The 21,373-nt window shown below is 37.9% G+C and overlaps 1 protein-coding gene across 1 annotated transcript in view; it reads left to right on the top strand.

The window, feature by feature from the left end:
* The window catches only part of LOC103673817, a 42,155-nt gene extending 21,180 nt beyond the window's left edge, over positions 1 to 20,975 (top strand). The window contains exons 3-5 of the mRNA XM_040633083.1: positions 236 to 803; positions 7,388 to 7,484; positions 20,057 to 20,975. Of these exons, the coding sequence (XP_040489017.1) occupies positions 236 to 803; positions 7,388 to 7,484; positions 20,057 to 20,430 (1,039 nt within the window). The 3' untranslated portion in view covers positions 20,431 to 20,975. The remainder of the gene's footprint in view (positions 1 to 235; positions 804 to 7,387; positions 7,485 to 20,056) is intronic.
* The last annotated feature ends 398 nt before the right edge of the window (positions 20,976 to 21,373 follow it).

Here is a 21,373-nt window from a genome sequence, read left to right as displayed (position 1 = left end):
CTGGTCCTTCTTCGTGGACAGTAAGTAGCACGGGTCTAAATACCTAAAGTGTCCTCTTCCAGAGCAGACTGCATTTAATTCAAATTTGCCTGACAGTGGGGCTTAGACAATTATTAATTAAATAAATGAATGCATTTTCCATACTTGACCCTAGATCCACACCATTAATCAGATGTCTGTTACAGTCCCTCAATGACTACAGTTGCTGACATTTCTTAAGCGTATTAAACGCTAGGACCTGCGTAAGCGCTTTCCCTTTCACCTCTCACTCACGTTCTCCTTCCTCCCGCGGGGAAAGGGCGTGTCCAGCGCCACGACCCGCCCTATCTGTGCATTCGTTGGTCAAACCTGACGCCCGTTACAGCCGAGTCCCATCCAAACCACGCCCCCACGCCGTCCGCAGGGCCGAGAGAAGGCGTGGCTATTGTGCCGCTGGACGATTCAGACAGTCTCCTCTCGTGAGAATCGGGAAGCGCTCGAGGACCCGCGCGGTGCGGGTGGGAGCGCGCTCCTCGGTCCCGCGGAGCAGGCGCGAGAGGCCCGTGGCCGCTGCGGGCGCACGCTCTGCCCCGCCCCTCCGGCTCGCAGAATCCGCGCGCGCTCGCGGAGGCGCGCGCGCTCCCGTTCAAGCCTCAGTCTGGCTAAGGGGGACCGGGTGGGGAGGCTGGGCTGCTGAGGTACGAGGGGAGGAGCCGGAGCTGCTGCCGCCGCCGCCGCCGCCGCTGCAGGAGAGGAGCATGTCTGCAACTCAAGCCAAGAAAGTGAAGATGGCCACCAAATCGTGCCCCGAGTGCGACCAACAGGTGGGCGCCGGGGGCCTGGCCCGGGGGCCGGCGGGGCGGGTGCGCGGGCGGGCGGCCGTTGCCCGCGGCCGTTGGCTGTGGAGAGGCCGCCTCGCCGGGTGGTCTGGCCCTTGGGCTCGGTGGCCGCGGTGGGAGCCCGGTGGGAGGCCGGGCTGAGCCGAGGGAATGCCAGGGAGACTCCCGGGTTCGCAGTCCGGCCGGTGCCCACCTGGCGGCGTTAGCCGGGCGACCGTGTGTGTCCTGCGGCCCGTGGCGCGGGAGGGAGGCGTGGGTTTGTCTGGCGTGGACCGGGCGCCCAGTCCGGACCCTCCCAGAGTCGCCCGGCCGGCTGTGGGTGACAGCGGCGGGAGTGAGGGGGCAGTGGCCCAAGTGGGCGAGCACGGCCCCTTCAGCCCCCTTCTGGCCCGACGAGAATGCCCACGGTGCCCAACTCCGAGTCCAGGCTCCTGGCTCCGAAAGCCGCTCCTGCCACGCAGGGTTGCTTTGTTTCCATCAGATGTCTACGGTGACAAAAAGGGCCGCAGCGATAGTGATATTTTCTTTTTAGATGTTAGTAAATTTGTGATCTTAATATGCTCTTTAATACTTTACATAACCCAAATAATCATTACCTTGTTCTGAATTTTTAATAGAACACCACTGACTACTTAGTCCCTGTTAAAGCCCTACTTTTCTAGGCACTCCCCCCTTAGAATGGTATGTATTTGTCTAACTTTTTAAAAAGATGAATTTGCCATTCCTACCTGTGTGTGGTTTCTTGAATTTTTAATATCCGTTTTATAAACTAAGTTCATAAGGTCATGAAACGGCTTTATGACCACCAGTGGTCTAGGGTTCAGCTGGCCCTTCAGGCCTACCCTGGGCCCAGATACAAACATCGCGGGTCCTCAGAACAGCATCACATCCACTCCAACAATTGTTGTTTCCTGCCTTGTCAATTTTTGCCATTTTAACTGGCATAAGGTGGTATCTCACTGTGGTTTTGATTTGAATTTCCCTGATGGCTAGTGATTTTGAACATTTTTTCATGTGTCTGTTAGCCATTTGTATGTCTTCATTGGAAAAGTGTCTGTTCATATCTTCTGCCCATTTTATGATTTATTTGTTTCTTGTGTATTGAGTTTGAGAAGTTCTTTGTAGATCTTGGATACCAGTCTTTTATCTGTAGTGTCATTTGCAAATATATTCTCCCATTCCGTGGGCTGCCTCTTAGTTTTTTTGACTGTTTCCTTGGCTGTGCAGAAGCTTTTTTCTTGATGGAAGTCCCACAAGTTCATTTTATCTTTTGTTTCTCTTGCCAATTATCATATGGTTTCACTCATTTATGGAACATAAGAAGTAGGAAGATTGGTAGGAGAAGAAAGGGATAAAGAAAGGGGGGGTAAACAGAAGGTGGAGCGAACCATGAGAGACTATGGACTCTGGGAACCAAACTGAGGGCTTCCTTCAGAGGGGAGGGGGGAGGGGGAATGGGATAGGCTGGTGATGGGTAGTAAGGAGGGCACGTATTGCATGGTGCACTGGGTGTTATACGCAAGTAATGAATCATGGAACTTTACATCAAAATGTAAAGCATCTTTACAGCATCAGAATGGTGGTCAGTAAGGATCTTCACAGCGTACAGGGGCTTTCTCTGCCTCCCCAGATGACAGCTCAGATGTGAAAACAAAACGGTGCCGGGGTTGCAAGACTTACCATGGCTTAGAAATTTCATGTTTCTTAGCCCACGAGTAAGGCCTTTGCTTCCAAGGTTTTTCAGGGAATGGCATGATTATATTTATTGTACTTAGGGAAGCCTAAAACTCTAGCTTCTCACCTCATGCCTTCCAGTCCAGATGTCAATTATGGGCCATTTTTACCATAAGCAATATTGCCTAATATTATTTGATTTGGCGGACAGGGTCAGAATGGTAGACTTGACCAAAGGTCTTTTTTCTCAGGAAGGACATTTGTTAACCCTTTACTAACATGTCATAATCCCATGAAATTTTTTTAACTGTTTCCTTGGTCTGTAAAATTTGGTTATTCTTAACTAGAAAAAGTAGAATTCACTTAAAACTCCTTCAATTAAAAACATCTGTAAGGCATCTTTTATGCCATAATGCAGTGTCTCTCTTTTCAAAATAATTACCTCTTTTTACCTTCCCTCCCTTGGTAAGAAAAATTTACTGTCTCCTCTAAATATTTCACTCAGCAGTGTGTGTAGTTTTCATTGTACAGATTTTGTACATATTTTGTAAATTTATCCCTATGAATTCAATTTTTTGGATGCTATTATGAGTGGAATTGTTTTAAAATTTTCATTTTATCAGTGTTCATTGTGTATAGAAATACAGTTGATTTTTTTCATTATGGTAAAAAAGATAAAATTCACCATTTAAACCATGTTAAAGGGTCTACTTCAGTGGCATTAATATATTTACAGTGTTGTACAACCATCACCACTAATTCCAGAACATTTTTATCACTCTGAAGTGAGACCTTGTTTCCATTAAGCAGTAACTGTCAATGCCACCCTCTTTCCAGCCCCTAGCAACCACTAATTTGCTTTCTGTCTCAGCCTTCATAGACTTGAATAGAGTTTTGGCCTTGCTCTGAATTAGGCTTTGGCTTAAAGGAATGTTGTGGCTGGTTTGGTCTTTTTTTTTTCCAGACCACTAAAATTTCCTGCATATCAACTATAAAGCTGTTTCACTTTCTTATCATTCGTGTGTTCACTGTAGTAGCACCATTTCCTTCAAGAAATTTTTCTTTGCATTTATAATTTGGCTGTTTGGCGTAAGAGGCCTGACTTTCAGCCTTTCTTGGCTTTTGACGTGCCTTTTGTACTATAAGCTTAATCAGTTCTAGCTTTGGATTTAAAATGAGAGATATGTGCCTTTTCCTTTAACTTGAATGCTTAACGGCCATTGTAGGGTTATTAACTGGCCTAATTTCAATATTGCTGTGTCTTAGGTTACAGGGAAGCCTGAGCAGAGGAAGATAGATGGGGGAATGGCCAAGTAGTAGAGCATTCAGAACACACACATTTATCAATTAAGTTTGCTGTCTTTTATGGGTGTTGTTTCATCGCACTCCAAAACAATCAAAATAGTAACATCAAAGATCACTGATCACAGATCACCATAACAAAGATAATAATGAAAAAGTTTGAAATATTTCAAAAATTACCACAATATGACAAAAGACACAAAGTGAGTGAATGCTACTGGAAAAATGGTGCTGATAGATTTCCTCCACACAGGGTTGCCACAAACCTTCAATATGTAAAACCCAGAGTATCTGTGAAGCACAAAAAAGCAAAGTGCCATAAAATAAGGTATGTCTGTAATTAAGTCTTTTTTTTTTTTGTCTCTAGCAAAAGGCTTGTCAGTTTTGTTCATCTTTTCAAAGCAACCAACTTTCGTTTCATTAATTTTCTTTATTGTTTCTCTATTCTCTGTTTTATCTCTAATCTTTATTATTTCCCTCTTTATGTTGGCTTGGATTTAGTTTGCTCTTCTTTTTCTAGTTCTTTAAGTTGTAAAGTTAGATTGTTGATTTGAGATCTTCTTAATGTAAGCTTTTACAGCTGTATAACTTTCCTCCCTAGCATTGCTTTCACTGTGTCCTATGAGTTTTGGTAGGTTGTATTTTTGTTTTCATTCATCTCTATTTTCTAATTTTCCATATGATTTCTTTTTTGATCCATTGGTTATTTCAGAGTATGTTGTTTAATTTCTAAAATTTTTTTGAATTTTCTAGTTTTCCTTTCTGTTGTTGATTTCTAACTTCGTCCTACTGTGGTTGGAGAAGTTACTTTGATATCTGTCTTGAAAAATGAACTTGAGGCACCTGGGTGGCACAGTCGGTTAAGTATCCAACTCTTGGTTTTGGTTCAGATCGTGATCTCAGGGTTGTGAGATCGAGCCCCATGTTGGGCCCTGTGCTCAGCGTAAAGTTACTTAGGTTTCTCTCTCCCTCTCCCTCTTCCCCTGCCCCTTTCCGGAACCCTTCTCTCTCTCTCTCTCAAATAAGTAATTCTTTAAAAAAATGAGCTTTAATTCTTACCTGTGCCATATACAAATAGTATTTCAAGATGGATTGTAGACCTACATGGAAAATTTTATTTTATTTATTTTTTTAAATGATTTTTTTATTATATTACGTTAGTCACCATACAGTATATCCCCGGTTTCTGCTGTAAGGCTCGATGATTCATTAGTTGTGTATAACACCCAGTGCACCTACATGGAAAATTTTAAACTGTGAAACTTCAAAAAATATTTAAAAATCTTTGTGTGAGGCGCCTGGGTGGCTCAGTCGTTAAGCGTCTGCCTTCGGCTTAGGGTGTGATCCCGGAGTCCTGGGATTGAGCCCCATATCAGGCTCCTCCACTGGGAGCCTGCTTCTTCTTCTCCCACTCCCCCTGCCTGTGTTCCCTCTCTTGCTGGCTGTCTCTCTCTCTCTGTCAAATAAATAAATAAAATCTTTAAAAATAAATAAATCAAAATAAAAATCTTTGTGAACTTAAGTTAGGCAATTGTTTGGTGTTACACCACCAAAAGTATGATCCATAAAAGAAAAAAATGATAAATTGGACTTAATCCAAATTAAAACTTCTGTTCTTTGAAAATCACTGTTTAGAAAAAGGAAAGACGACATGAACAAATAACCTTTGAAAAGCATATATGTATTAGAGGACTTGTTTCCAGAATGTTGGGCTCTCAAAGGTTAATAATAAGAAAACAACCCAATTAAAAAATAGGCAAAAATTTGAATAGACACTTCACCAGAGTGCTTACAGACAGCACATAACCTTATAGAAAAATGCTCAACATCATTAGTCTAGGGACATGCATCTAACCATAGTGAGACCCTACTGGAATAAAAGTTAAAAAGAACATATCAAATATTGATGAGGATGTGGAGGAACCGGACATCTCATACACTGCTGGTGGGAATGTAAAACAGTACAATCTCTTTGGGAAATAGTTGTCAGTTTTCTTAAAAAGGTAAAGCTACCATATGATCCAGCCATTTCCACTTTTAGCTATTTATTCAAGAGGAAAGAATGTGTGTATACACACACACACACACACACACACACAAAGACTTTTGTATGAAAGTTCATAATAGCTTTATTTGTAATAGCTAAAAATGGAAACAGTCAACATGTACAAATAAACTGGTATATCTTCACATGGAATAATATTCAGCAATAAAAGGAAAGAACTTGTTATATGCAAAAACAGGGACAAATCTCAATTATGCGAAGTGAAAGAAGCTAAACAAAAAAAGAGCATGTACTTATGATTCCATTTACGTAAAATTCTAGAAAATTCAAACTGATCTGTAGTGACAGAAAGCTGTCCAGTAGTTGCTTGGGGATATTGAGAGAGGTAGGTGGGTAGATTACAAAGGCGTATGAGGAAACTTAGAGATGATGGATATATTCACTATCTTGATGGTGGTGGTGGTTTCATGGGCATATGCAATTGTCAAAACGTGTCAAATTGTACATTATAAATATGTATAGTTTATTGTATGTTTATTATAACTTAATAAAGCTGTTAAATGACATAATCATTTTTTCACTTAAAACTATGCGAAGATCACAAACTACTTCAGGCAGTAAAGACCTTAGAAAAGAAAACAGAAACCTGCAGTGCTTATAAGATTTGTTAAAGGTCTTTTATCTACTGGAGACTAGGAGAACCTATGTCTAGCACTTATTTTGTAGTCTTCCATGTTCCTTTTCCTCAAACTGGCTATTGTAAATGATCCTTTTCCAGGAATTGGTACTGGCCCTCTTCCTCTCTCATGTTCAAACTCTTGAAGGCAGATTTTTTTTTAGTATTTTCTAGAAGTTTCATAGTTTAAAATTTTCCTTGTAGGTCTACAGTCCATCTTGAAATATTTGTATATGGCAAAGTTCATTTTTTAAGACTGATATCGTTCAAATCTTCTCCAATCACAACAGGATGAAGTTAGAAATCAACAATAGAAAGGAAAACTCGAAAATTCAAAAGTTTGTAGAAATTAAACAACATACTCTGAAATAACTGATGGATGGAAAAGAAATCACAAGTTTTCAGTTCTTTTTTATCATTAGTAATCAATTTGTGTCTGAGTCTTGTTTCTTCCTCCCTTTAAAATGTCTGTCAAATGTACTCTTTTTTTTTTTTTTTTTTTTTGAAGTACATTCCCCTGCCAGCATTGCAGAACAGGTCAGCAGCCTCTCATCTGGGGATTAATGTAATAATTTCCTAACCAGTTGCTTTTTTCTAGTCTAATCCATGTTGTAACTATTCTCAGACTGACATTTTAGGAAATAGTTTTTTTACTTTACATTCTTCCTGTGGTCATTCACATCAGTTGTTATTAAACATTTATCATATGCGTGGAACTGTAAAGGACTAGGAGAATGGGATGGGTATGATTTCCTATCTTGAATAATTTTTGTGAGGAGGTAGAGTTTAAGTAAAAATGTGATCTCTACCTTCAAGTAACTTATTGCTTAATTGAAGAGACCACATAAACACTTCAGAAGTTTAATAAATAGTAAAATAGTAATATTTTTTTTTCCTTTTTTCCCCCTCCAGGTTCCTGTTGCGTGTAAATCTTGTCCCTGTGGTTATGTGTTTATTAATAGGAAACTTCTAAAAGTAAAAAACTCAGAGAAATCATCATCTTTTACAGGTAATTGAGAGAATTTACCACTTTTCTTTTTTTTATGGTTTCCATTATATAAAGTTAAAATTAATTTTTGTTAGTTAAATTTTTTTTTGCTGGTAAAATTATATTACTAAAATCTATTGAAGTGTATCTTTGGTTTTTATTAGATACAATAAGTCATTTACATTGATTTGTTCTTTATCTAACTTAAATGTTAACTCCTTTACTTATAAATTTTGTAACAAATTTTAATGAAAAATTTTAATTAGAAAGTGTTAATTAGAAGAAAGGGAACCTTGATTTAAGTATTGTAAGTTTTAAAGTACCAGTTATTTTTTTTGATTGACTTATTTAGACTAGCTAAAAAATTGCCCACTTTCAATTTTGAGTTTCTAGCTTTCTCTTTAAAGTTGAGAAATCTAGATTTATGCCGTAAGTGTATTCAGAGGTGGGTTTTTGTTACTCCTTTTTTTATCCTATGATAAAATCACATGTTGTAACAGTAGTGAATTCAAAATGGTAGTAGATTGATTACAAACAATTATTGAGTGCCTAACATATGCCAGGTACTATGTGTCTTGGTCATACAGCAATAAGTCTACTTCCAAGACAGATTCAGTACTGTTGTAGTGATTGAAGATATATACCTAGGATTGCGCATGTGGGATATACAGGGAAAATATCAGTAATAAGTGCTGGGTAGGAAATTAAAATAGGGTACTTTCCTATAGGTTAATTGGAAGGCTACTTTTGATTGAGTGGTCCAGGGAATAGATCTCTGAGGAGGAGATATTTTATAAGGTCTGAATGGGTGAAGGGGCTAGACATATGAAAACTAGGGAAAGTAAATTCTAGGCAGAGGGAGAAACAAAGGCAGAAGTTCTAAGGCAGGATTTATTCCAGGAATGCAGAATTGGTACAATATAAGGAAACCTATTAGTATCATATACCATGTTAATAAATACAAAGAAAAAACAATAAGGTTATTTCTGTAGATGCTGAGAAAACCTGTGGCAAAATTAAGTACCCACTCATGATAGAGAAACTCAAGAGAAAAGGATTTGAAGAGTACTTTTTTTTTTTTAAGATTTTATTTATTTATTTGACAAAGATAGAGACAGCTAGCGAGAGAGGGAACACAGCAGGAGAGTGGGAGAGGAAGAAGCAGGCTCATAGCAGAGGAGCCTGATGTGGGGCTCGATCCCATAACGCCGGGATCACGCCCTGAGCCAAAGGCAGACGCCCAACCGCTGTGCCACCTAGGTGCCCCTGAAGAGTAGTTTTTTAATTTGATATCTTAGCATTAAAGCTACTATCTTATTTAAATGGGCGAACACTACAGGCATTTCCATTCATATCAGAAACAAGGCAAGCATCCTCACTATCTTCACTACTATTCAGCATTATGTTAGAGGTAAATTAGCCAAGGCAACTAGGTAAGAGAAATCAATAAGAGGCATAAAAAATGGGTAAAGAACAAGTAGAACAATATCTATTTGCAGATCAAAGTATAGCTGGACTCCAGAGAATTAATAATAAAACTAACTCGTACAGTAAAAGAATTGGGTGTAGGATCATGATGTAAAATTAACATACAAAATCAGCTTTCATATATAGAAATAGCTTATACTGAACATCATATTAGAGAAAAGCCCATTTACAATAACAACATGGAGGGTTAAATGTTTAGGAATAAATTTAATAAGAACAGCCTAAAACCTATACAAGGAAAATTTTAAATGTTCCTAAAAGGACACTAAAGCAGATTTCAGCAAATGGTAAAACATCCCTTGTTCTTGAATAGGATGATTCAAACATCATAAAGATGTTAATCCTCCCAAGTTAATTTATAAAATCAATGCAATTTTAATAAAACTCCTAACAAGTTGTTTTATTGAGTTAGACAAGCTGATTTGAAGGTTCATATGGAAAAATAAACATGCAGAAATAGCCGGAAAAATTGTCAATTGACTTTTAGTAAAGGTCTAAGGAAATTGAATGGGAAAGAATAGCCTTTTCAATAAATGGTATTGGGATACCATGCTGGATATGCAAAAGAATGAAGTTGGAACCCTATGTCACGCCATATATAAAAATTAATTCAAAATACGGGGTTCCTGGGTGGCTCAGTTGGTTAAGCATCCAACTTTTTTTTTTTTATGTTATGTTAGTCACCATACAGTACATCTTTAGTTTTTGATGTAGTGTTCCATGGTTCATTGTTCGTGTATAACACCCAGTGCTCCATGCAATACATGCCCTCCTTGGTACCCATCACTGGGCTAGCCCATCCCCCACCTCCCCTCTAAAACTCTGTTTGTTTACTGGAGTCCATAGTCTCTCATGGTTCATCTCTCTCTCTCTGTTTTCCCCCACTTCATTTTTCCCTTCCTTCTCCTAATGTCCTCCCTGCTATTCCTTATGTTCCACAAATAAGTGAAACCATATGGTGTCTTTCTTTGCTTGACTTATTTCACTTAGCAAAATCTCCTCCAGTTCCATACATTTTGATGCAAATGTTCGGTAATCATCCTTTCTGAGGGCTGAGTAATATTCCATTGTATATATGGACCACATCTTCTTTATCCATTTGTCTGTTGAAGGGCATCTTGGCTCCTTCCACAGTTTGGCTGTTGTGGACATTGGGGTGCATATGGCCCTTCTTTTCACTACATCTGTATCTTTGGGGTAAATACTCAGTAGTGCAATTGCTGGATCATAGGGTAGCTCTATTTTTAACTTTTTGAGGAACCTCCACACTGTTTTCCAAAGTGAAAACATTGGAACTTTACCAACTTGCATTCCCACCAACAGTATAAGAGGGTTCCCCCCTCTCCACATCCTCTCCAACATCTGTTGTTTTCTTGCCTTGTCAATTTTTGCTATTCTAACTGGTCTAAGGTGGTATCTCAATATGGTTTTGATTTTAATTTCCCTAATGGCTAACGATGTTGAACATTTTTTCGTGTGTCTGTTAGCCATTGAATGTCTTCATCGGAAAAGTGTCTGTTCATGTCTTCTGCCCATTTCTTGAGTGGATTATTTGTTTTTTGGGTGTTGAGTTTGAGAAGTTCTTTATAGATCTTGGATACCAGCCCTTTATCTGTAGTGTCATTTGCAAATATCTTCTCCTATTCCGTAGGCTGCCTCTTTGTTTTCTCGACTGTTTCCTTTGCTGTACAGAAGCTTTTTATCTTGATGAAGTCCCAAAAATTCATTTTTGCTTTTGTTTCCCTTGCCTTTGGAGACATGTCATGAAAGAAGTTGCTGTGGGTGATGTCAAAGAGGTTACTGCCTATGTTCTCCTCTATGATTTTGATGGATTCCTGTCTCATATTGAGGTCTTTAATCCATTTAGAGTTTATCTTTGTGTATGGTGTGAGAGAATGGTTGAGTTTCATTCTTCTGTATATAGCTGTCCAATTTTCCCAGCACCATTTATTGAAGAGACTGTCTTTTTCCTTTTTCCATTGGATGTTTTTTCCTGCTTTGTCAAAGATTAGTCAACCATAGAGTGGAGAGTCCATTTCTGGAGTCTCTATTCTGTTCCATTGATCTGTGTGTCTGTTTTTCTAAGCATCCAACTCTTGATTTTGGGTCAGATCGTGATCTCAGGGTTGTGGGATCAGGCCCACATTGGGCTCAACATGGAGTCTGCTTCTCCCTCTCCCCCTGCTCCTCCCCTGGCGTGCACTGTCTCTCACTCTATATCTCTAAAATAAATTTTTTAAAAATCTTAAAAAAAAATTAATTCAAAACAGATCTTAACCTAAATATAAGAGCTAATAGAACTATAAAACTCCTAGAGGACAACATAACAGTAAATCTTAGTGATTTTGGGTTAGGCAGTGTTTTCTTAAATATGACACCCAGAGTTCAAATGACATAAATAAATAAGTAAATAAATAAATAGGGCTATATCAAAATTTAAAGCTTTTTTTTTTCCTGCAGGTGATATCAAGACAACTCACAGAATGGGAAAAACTATTTGCAAATCACATATCTGATAAGGGACTTGTATTCCTAATATATAAAGAACTCTTACTCCTCAATAATAAAAAGAGAAATAACCCAACTTAAAAAATGGGCAGAGGATTTGAATGGAATTTGTCCAAAGAAGATATACAAATGACCAGTAAGCACATCAAAAGATGTTCAGCATTATTAGTCATTAGGGAAGTACAAGTCAAAATCATGAGATGCTACTTCGCACCGCTAACATGGAATAATAAGAGAAAATAACAAGTATTGGGGAAGAAGTGGAAAAGTCGAAGCCCTCATATGCTGCTGTTAGGAATGTAAAATGGTGCAGACCCTTGGAAAACAATCTGCCTGTTCCTCAAATGATTGAATACAGAGTTACAGTGTGATCCATGATTCCACTCTTAGGTGTAAACTCAAGAGAGTTGAAAACAGAAGTGGGCATAAACACATGAGTGTTGTTAGCAGCGTTATTCATAATAGCTAAAAAGTGGAAACAGTCCTGATATCCATCAACTGATGATAAACAAATGTATATCCATATGATGGAATATTATTTGACAATAAAAAGAAAGTATTGATATATGCTACAACATGAATGACTCTTAAAAATGTGCTACGTGCAAGAAGCCAGTCACAAAAGAGCACATACTTTATGATTCCGATTATAGAAAATGTCCACATAGGCAAATTTATAGATAGTAAATAGATTAATGGTTTAGGGCTGGGAAAGGGATAGCAGGGAGAATGGGAAACAATTGTTAATGGGTACAGAGTTTCTTTTGGAGGTAGAAAAATGTCCTAAAATTGGATTCACAATCCTGTGAGTGTACTAAAAACCACCGAATTGTACATTTTAAATGGGTAAATTGTATGGGATGTAAATTATATCTCAATAAAATGGATTATATTTTATTTATTTATTTATTTTTAAAGATTTATTTTATTTATTAGAGAGAGAGCATGAGCAGGAGGGGCAGAGGGAGAGGAAGAGAGAATCTCAAGCATACTCCACGCTGAACATGGAGCCTGACTTCAGCACTTGATCTTAGGACACTGAGGTTATGACCTGAGCCGAAACCAAGAGTCAGATGCTTAACTGACTGCGCCACCTAGGCACCCCAATAAAACTGATTTTAGAAATAGCCAGGAAAATACTGAAAAAGAGAAACTATCAAGGTTGGATAACCCTACCAGCCATTAAAATATATTATAAAGCCTCTGGGGTGCCTGGCTGGTTCAGTTGGTACAGCATGCAACTCTTGATTTCAGGGTTGTGAGTTCAAGCCCCATATTGTATGTGAGCCCACGTAATTAAAGGAATAGAAAAAAATATTTGTGTGTCTGTGTGTGTGTATGGTAAAGCCTCCATAATTAAAATGTGACATTGGCAGGGACAAATAGACCAGTGGAAAAGAATAAAAAGTGCAGAATTAAACCCAAATTCATGTGGAAAGTTAGTATATGACAAAGGTGGTATTTCAGATCCCTAGGGTAAAGTTGGACCTTTTCTTCTTTTTTTTATTGTGGTAAAGTATATGTAACATTTATCATTTTAACCATTTGTAAGTATACAATTCAGTGACATTAAAAACATTCACAATACTGTGTCTCCATCACTGGTATTTTACTTAAGACTTTTTTATCATCCCCAACATAAACCCTGTACCTCTTAAACAATCTCTTCCTCCCCACCTCAGCCCCGCCCCCACACACCTCCCCCCAATCCCTGGCAATCTCTCCTTCGGATCTCTGTAAATGTGCCTATTCCAGGCACCTCATACATAAGTGGGATCATACAATATTTGTCCTGTGTCTGGCTTATTAAGCATAATGTTTTCAAGGTCTACCCATATTGTAGCATATCAAAATTTCATTTTACTTTTTATATCTGAATAATTACCATTTTATGTATATACCACATTTTTTTTTAAAGATTTTATTTATTATTTGACAGAGCAAGAGACAGCCAGCGAGAGAGGGAACACAAACGGGGAGTGGGAGAGGAAGAAGCAGGCTCCCAGCAGAGCAGGGAGCCTGATGTGGGGCTCGATCCCAGGACCCTGGGATTACGCCCTGAGCCGAAGGCAGACGCTTAATGACTGAGCCACCCAGGCGCCCCTATATACCACATTTTTTAATCCATTCATCTGCTGATGGGCAACAACTAGGGTTGTTGTAATGAACATTGATGTATAGATACCTGTTCAAACCCCTGGTTTCAGTTCTTTTGGATATATACCTAGGAGTAGAATTGCTGGGTCATATGGTAGTTCTGTTTCACCTTTTGAGGAAATGCCAAACTGTTTTCCATGGTGGTTGTGCTGTTTTACATTCCCAAGCAATGCACAGGGTTTCCAATTTCTCATATTCTTACCAAAATTTGTTAGATTTTCCTTTTTTTTTTTTTTTTAGAGAGAGAAAAAGCAGGGGTGTGTAAGCAGGGGTGGTGGGAGGAGGTGGGGAAGGGCAGAGAGAGAGAGAATCTTAAGCAGGCTCCATGCCAGCGAAGAGCCTGATGCTGGGCTCCATCTCATGTCCCTGAGATCACGAGCTGAGACAAAATCAAGAGTCGGATGCTTAACTGACTAAGCCGCCCAGGTGCCCCAGTGTGTGTTTTTTTGTTTTTTTTATTGCCACCCTGGTAGGTGTGAACGGTTATCTTACTGGGTTTTGATATGCATTTCCCTAAAGACTAACAGTGTTAAGTACCTTTCCATGGGCTTATTGGCCATTGACAATGTCTATCTTCTTTGGAGAAATGTCTGTTCAACTCCTTGGCCATTTTTAATTGCGTTGTTTGGTTGTTCGTTAAGCTGTAGAAGCTCTTTATATATTTTCGGTATTAATCCCTTGTCAGAAGTATGACTTGCAAGTATTTTTTTTGCCATTTTGTAGGTTGTCCTTTCATTTTCTTGATCGTGTCCTTTGATGCACAAAATTCTTAATTTTGATGAGGTCCAGCTTATCTAATTTTTCTTTGATTTTTATTATTAATTGTGGTAACATACAAAAATATGAAATTTGCCATCTTAACCATTTTCAAGTGTATGGTTCAGTCGTGTTAAGTAGTTTCACATCTTTGTGCTATCAATCTCCAGAACTTTTTTGTCTCCCCAAACTGAAACTCTATAGCCTAAAACAACAAACTTCCATTCCTTCCTCCCTCCTCGCCCCTGCTAACCTCTATTCTATGTTCTTTCTCTAAGAATATGACTACTCTAGGTATGTCATTTAAGTGGAATCATCCAGTATTTGTCTTTTTGTGACCAGATTATTTTACTTAGCATCATGTCTTCATGTTGTAGCATGTGTCAGAATTTCCTTTCTTTTCAAGGCTGAATAATATTCTGTTGTATGTAATTACTATGTTTTGTTTATGCATTTATTGTTTGATGGACACTTGGGTTGTTTCTACCTTTTGGCCATTGTGAATAATGATGCTATTAATGTGGGTGTGTAAATACCTCTTTGAGACTCTGTTTTCAGATATTTTGGATATAATTCTATTTTTAATTTTTTGAGAAACCAACATGATTGTTTTTCATAGAGGCTTGCACCATTTTCCATTCCCACCAGTTATGCCCAGTGTTCCAATTTCTCTTTACCTTTGCTAATACTCGTTATTTTCTCTCGTTAGTAGCTATCCTAATGGGTGTGAGTTGATAATCTCATTGTGGTTTTGATTTGCATTTCCCTAATGATTAATGATGTTGAGCATCTTTTCAAATCCTTGTTGTCCGTATGTATATTTTTGGTGGAGAAACATTTATGTAAGTCCTTTCCTCATTTTAAAATCAGGCTATTTGAGGGGCGCCTGGGTGGCTCAGTCGTTAAGCATCTGCCTTCAGCTCAGGGCGTGATCCCAGAGTCCTGGGATCGAGCCCCACATCAGGCTCCTCCGCTAGGAGCCTGCTTCTTCCTCTCCCACTCCCCCTGCCCGTGTTCCCTCTCTCACTGCCTCTCTCTCTGTCAAATAAATAAGTAAAATCTTTAAAAATTTTTTTTTGCATTTTGTTGTTGAGTTGTAAGAGTTCTTAATATGTTCTGGATATTTACCCCTTATCAGATACATGATTTGCAAATATTCCATTCTGTAGGTTGCCTTTTCACTATTGATTGTATCTCTTGCACAGAAGTTTTAAATTTTGATGTCCATTTTACCTGTTTTTTTTACTTTTGTTGTCATATTCATTAAATTGTTGTCAAATCCCAATTCCATGAAGATTTTCCTCAATGTTCTCTTTAAGACTTCTGTAATTTTAGTTTTTACATTTAGGTCTCTGATCCATTTTTGAATTAATTTTTGTGTATGGTGTGGGTTATGGTCCAACTTCACACTGCATGTAGATACACAGTTTTCTCAGTATCATTTGTTGAGAAACCATCCTTTCCCACTAAATGGTCTTGACACCCTTGTTGAAAACCAATTGACCATATGTGTGAGGGTTTATTTCTGGGCTTTCTATTCCATTGGTCTTTATGTTTGTTCTTATGCCCATACCATATTGTTTTAATTATTGTGACTTTGTAGTAAGTTTCAAAGTTAGGAAGTGTGAGTTCTCCAGTTTTATTCTTTTTCAAGATTATTTTGGTTATTCAAGGCCCCTTGCAATTCTGTATGAAAACGAGGATCTGCTTTTCCATTTCTGCCAGAAAGGCTGTTGGACTTTTGATAGATATTGTGTTGAGTCTTTAGATTGCTTTGGATAATATTGACATCTTAATGATGTTACGTCTTCCTGCCTATGAATAGGATTGTCTTTTCATTTATTTAGAGCTTGTTTAATTTCTTTCAGCAATGTTTTTAGCATAAAAGTCTTAGTCCAAGGAGGAGCTCAAAGACATCTTCATTCAGTATGACCAAACCCTGCTGGGGGTAGCTGATCCCTGTCTAGGTGAATCCAAAAAGTTTGGGGGCCCTGGTGCTCATACTTGCTACCAGAAATCCCATTGATAAGTCCGTCATGAAGATCAGAGTTCACCTTGGTAATAAACAGTGGTTGTGAGAGTTAAGATTTCAAAACAAAACAAAAAATTTGAGGACAAAGTTACAAAAACCTGATATAAAAATGGAATCAGATATGAAGAGACAACTCACAAATAAGACCTAGTAATGGCCTAAAATATATGGAAAAAAGTTCAAATTCACTCATAATTAGATAAATGCAAATTAAGATAATACCTATCAATGGCAAAAATTTAAAAATATAACCGTATACTTTGTTGGTGAAGCTGTGGAGAAATGGGCACTCTCATACATCGCTGGTGAGAATGTGAATTGTTATAGCCCTTCCAAAGGGAAATTTGGCAATAGTTAAAAATACTACATACGTATTCATTTACTTTTTGACCCAGCAAGACCATTTCTGGGACTCTACCATTATGATACACCTCCAACAATAAAAACACATACACACAAGATACTCACTAGAGCAATGTAATGCAGTGTAATTGCAACATATTGGAAACAGTCTAAATGCCCATACATAGCAAAGTGATTAAAATGTGGTCTATCCATTCAGTGAAGTAATGGAACTGCAAGAAAAAAAAAAAAAAAGGAATGAGGATGGTCTGTATCAACTGATATGGAGTGTTTCTGAGGTAATATATTAAATGACGAAAGTAAAGCACAGGAGTATCTATAGTATATGGTCTTTTGTGTAAGAAAGAAAGATATAAGACAGTACATGTGTATCTGCTTATTTTTGTGGAATCAATACTGAGAGGATAAACTGGAAACTAAAGTGATTATTGGTAACCTACAGGGAGTAGGTGGGAAAGGGGTGCACACAAGTGAGGATATGGGAACTGGGTATCAGGAATGAGGAAGGAGTGACATTAGAGAGGATGAGGAAGAAAAGAACTTTATTCCAAGTTGTTTTGGAAAATAACATCTTGACTGGACACTGTAATGGTAAAGGTAAAGAGAATGGCACATTAATGCTGTAATATAGTCAGTAAATATATTTGTCACAGGGGCATAGATTAACAGTTCTGAAAATGCCTTATGTGTGTACTCAAACTGAGTAGGTAAATATGGTAAATAGGTAAATATGTTTTAGACAACAAAAACTGGGTTTCTCACAAATAAAGGAGAAGGCCAAAATGAACTCTGGTGGGTTGGTTTGGAATCTGAGATATCAGTATATGTATCGGTTACTATGCATATGTTTCCTAGTTGTGTCCACTGAGAATGACTAAAAGGTGTGATAACCCAGCAGTAATAAACAAACCTAAGATCCAGTTTTTTATTTCTGATTCTCCACTTCTTGGAGAAGTGGTTGATTCCAGGACTGAGACAGAAAACACTGAAGGTGCCTGGGACACCTTGGTGTGTGCCAGGTTACAAAATGCTTTAAAAAAAAAAAAAAAAGGTGGGGGGATAGTGTTTGAAAGAACATGGGAGCCAAACTGAGAGTTCTAATGGCCAAAGTTGGAGCAATTTGAGCAAAAGAAATAACGAAATCATTGGATTATAATCCCCAGAATAATAGTAAATATCCATGAGTCCATACTGATATAGATATGAAATGGTGAAACGAACAGTTCTCATTTATGGTAGAATTCCAATGAATAACTGTGGAGGGATGGTGGATTGAGGGAAGTAGAAAATAAGCATTAGCTAAACACAGTAATAATTGTTGCAGACCGGATCCACCAATTGATTGTAAAATTGGTGAGTGAAAATTTGAGAAGAAGTAAAATTTGTATAGATTCAAAGTATGTCCCCCAAGATCTTCATTAATCGCAAAGGGAAAGATAGTAACTTCACTGGGATGAAACCTGCCAAAATTTATCTTAGTCAATGATCAAGGTGAACATCACAATAATAAAACATATTCACATATTGAAACCCATGATAGAGAAAGGATACATCATTTCTTTGTATTCTTGCCAAAAATATGTAACTTTAGTCCAATCATCAGAAAACAGCCAAACCCAAACGAGATATATATGACAAGGTAAAGCAATTAGTACTCTTTAAGAGTCAAGGTCATGAAAAATAGGGGAGACCAAGGCATTGTCAGAGATTGGAGGAAGCTAGGAGATGTGACAACTAAGTATAATGGAGTTTTTTTCTTTTACAATGGCCTGTTCTTGCTTAATGAAATCTATTTCTTTGTTTTCTCTTTCAACATTAAAGGCATGTTTTAAAATGTCTTACTTTGTCTTAAAATGTCTCTGTTTCACGTTGTTCCATTATATGTATGTAGTTCTGAGATATGAATTCTATTCATGTGTCCCTTCAGTACTCTGCTTTTTTTTTTAGTGTTTCCCACTTTTTTTTGCACATGGGAAATTCTCTTTTGCTTTTGGATTTAGCTCTGTATTAAAACAAATTTTGTTTTTTGGTTATATCTCAACTAGTGTGATGGAAGTGGAAGAGGTAGTTTCTTGCATTAATTAAATCTATATTGATGGGAAACCGCTCTCCCCTATTCCTGTTCCATTTAGGAACAAAAGAGTAATTGCTTTCAGTGTATTAGGGGGCTAAAATAAAGCTACTCACTTTCATAATATTTGTCTTACAGTTGCAATATATGTTTTTGTTTGCTTTTTGGTAACAGTATATTATGGTTGAGGTCAGAATTTTTTTCTGCTTTTGTAATAGAAGATTATCAACTTATTTGAAATAATTTAGAACTCAAGTGATGGTAGAAAGAAATAGAAACCTTTTCCCTTTCCATTTTACTATCTTGGAAGCATAGGGGAGGAAAAACGCAGAAGAGTTACTATTGGAGGAATATGTACTTATAAGGGGCCAGAATTAAGGCTGCTGAAAAGAAAAACTTCACCCTTCCTAGCCCAAGATTCCTCCCAAACATTGTCCAGATTCGAAGTCTGCTGAATTAATCCGTCTGTCTCTCTCTCTCCCCCTCTCGTTTTTAACCCTTTGGTAGGTTTAAGGCACATGTATGTTATGGTTGTAGTTTTTAAAAGTCCACTGGGCCATTTAGAATATGTGACTGCCAAGGGAAATGGATAACAGTTCTTTCATATACTTGAAATACTATTTTTATTCATTCACACCAAAATTAACTATGAAGCCCAAGAAAGTGAAATAGGGAAAAGAAGAAAAATTCCATAGTAAATAAGGATTTAGAAAACATAAAGAACTTGTGAAATAGTAGTCATTCAGATCATGTGAAACAGGGAAGAGGAAGGCCTACAAATATTTCCATCAGAAAACATCAGAAGCAGGTATTTATCAACACATTATGGGAGAATTTTTTTCCAAGCATTAAATTGATCTGAGATCTTAATTTGATAGTACTGAAAAAATTGTGTGGCAGTCATTGAATTCCTAGATTTAAAAGCACAATTCATATTTTAGTTCAAAAGTATTTCTTTAATGGTAATGCTTATAAAATAGGAAATTGTATTCCTATTGTAAAGTCATCTGCCTGATATAAACTGATGGCAGCAGAAGTAATGATAAAAACATGTATCCTCCAGATGAAATTGCTGATATTTGACTAGTTGAAACTTGACCATGATTGATAAAATTGATATCAGGTCTGTTTTCAGTTGTATTTTTTAGTATTCATAATGATATTATGGTCTTCAGTTTACTTTGATGGCTGAGTTTTTATTATTTATTTCTTCCACAGAAGTGAACAGTACCATATCTTTGAAAGATTTGCGAATACTGTTTTTATATGAATTTAAACTAGGACATAGTGCAGCCACAGCAAGTAGAAACATCAATTCTGTCTTTGGAAAAGGCTCTGTTAGTGAAAGGACTATCCGGTGGTGGTTCGAAAAATTTCGTTCTGGGGATCTGAGTCTGAAAAATGAGCCTCGAGGGAGACCCAAATCTGTTTTAAATGAAGATCAATTGAGAGCCATGGTGGAAGCTAACCCCAAAACAGCAATTCGAGGCCTTGCAGCAGACTTAGGAGTTTCTGCTACAACAATTTCTCGACACCTGGCTGCAATAGGAAAGGTGAAAAAGTTGGACAAGTGGGTAGGTAACACCAACTGATGGATGGTCATAAACTGAGATGATTAGAGATGTGCTCATACCTTAAGATTTGAAAGAGCAGAGACCTATTTTGGAGAATATCATAAGTTTTGACAAAAAATGAAAGTGGTCTGGACAATGGTTGGATGCTGAAGAAGTTCCCAAATGTGGTAAAAACATCATTGCAACCAAAAAGAAGGTTCTGGTAACCTGTGGTCTGCAAAGAGAGTATTTCATTACTTTTAACTCAGGCAAAACTAACAGTAGCATCTTACTGTCAAGAAGTTGAAATTATGTATCAAAAATGGATCTAAAAGCATTCTGCGTTGGTCAGCAGACATGGATGGACATATACTTTTCCGTGACAACATTTGGCCACTGCAATCCCAGACCACCATAGGGAATGACTGCATTGAATATGGCAAGAACTTTTGCCATATCCATCACACTCTTCTCACCTTTTTTCTCTTCCTTCCTTCCTTCCTTCCTTCCTTCCTTCCTTCCTTCCTTCCTTCCTTCCTCTCTCTCTCTCGTGCTCTTTCTTTCTTTCTTTCTTTCTTTCTTTCTTTCTTTCTTTCTTTCTTTCTTTCTGAGATTTTATTTATTTGAGAGAGAGAGCACGTGAACAGGGGGAAGGGCAGAGAGAGAAGCAAACTCCCCACTGAGAAGGGAGCCCGATACGGGGCTCAATCCCAGTACCCTAAGATCATGACCTGAGCTGAAGGCCCCTGCTTAACCAACTGAGCCACACATGTGCCCCTCGTCTGACCTTTTTTCAACAGATTACCCCCTCATGATTTGGAACTCTAAGAAACAGAATATTCTCTAAATAGAGAACAATAATTGAAGGCTTTGAATAAATTTTAACAATGCTGAATTTTATAAATATATTTGGAGACATTTATCATTGGGGGAAGCAGTTAATGCTAACAGTGCATATTTTGGTTGAATAAAACTTTTTCTG

This window comes from Ursus maritimus, unplaced genomic scaffold (assembly GCF_017311325.1).
Source record: "Ursus maritimus isolate PB19 unplaced genomic scaffold, ASM1731132v1 scaffold_19, whole genome shotgun sequence".
Lineage (NCBI taxonomy): Eukaryota > Metazoa > Chordata > Mammalia > Carnivora > Ursidae > Ursus > Ursus maritimus.
This window is presented reverse-complemented; position numbering and strand designations above follow the sequence as displayed.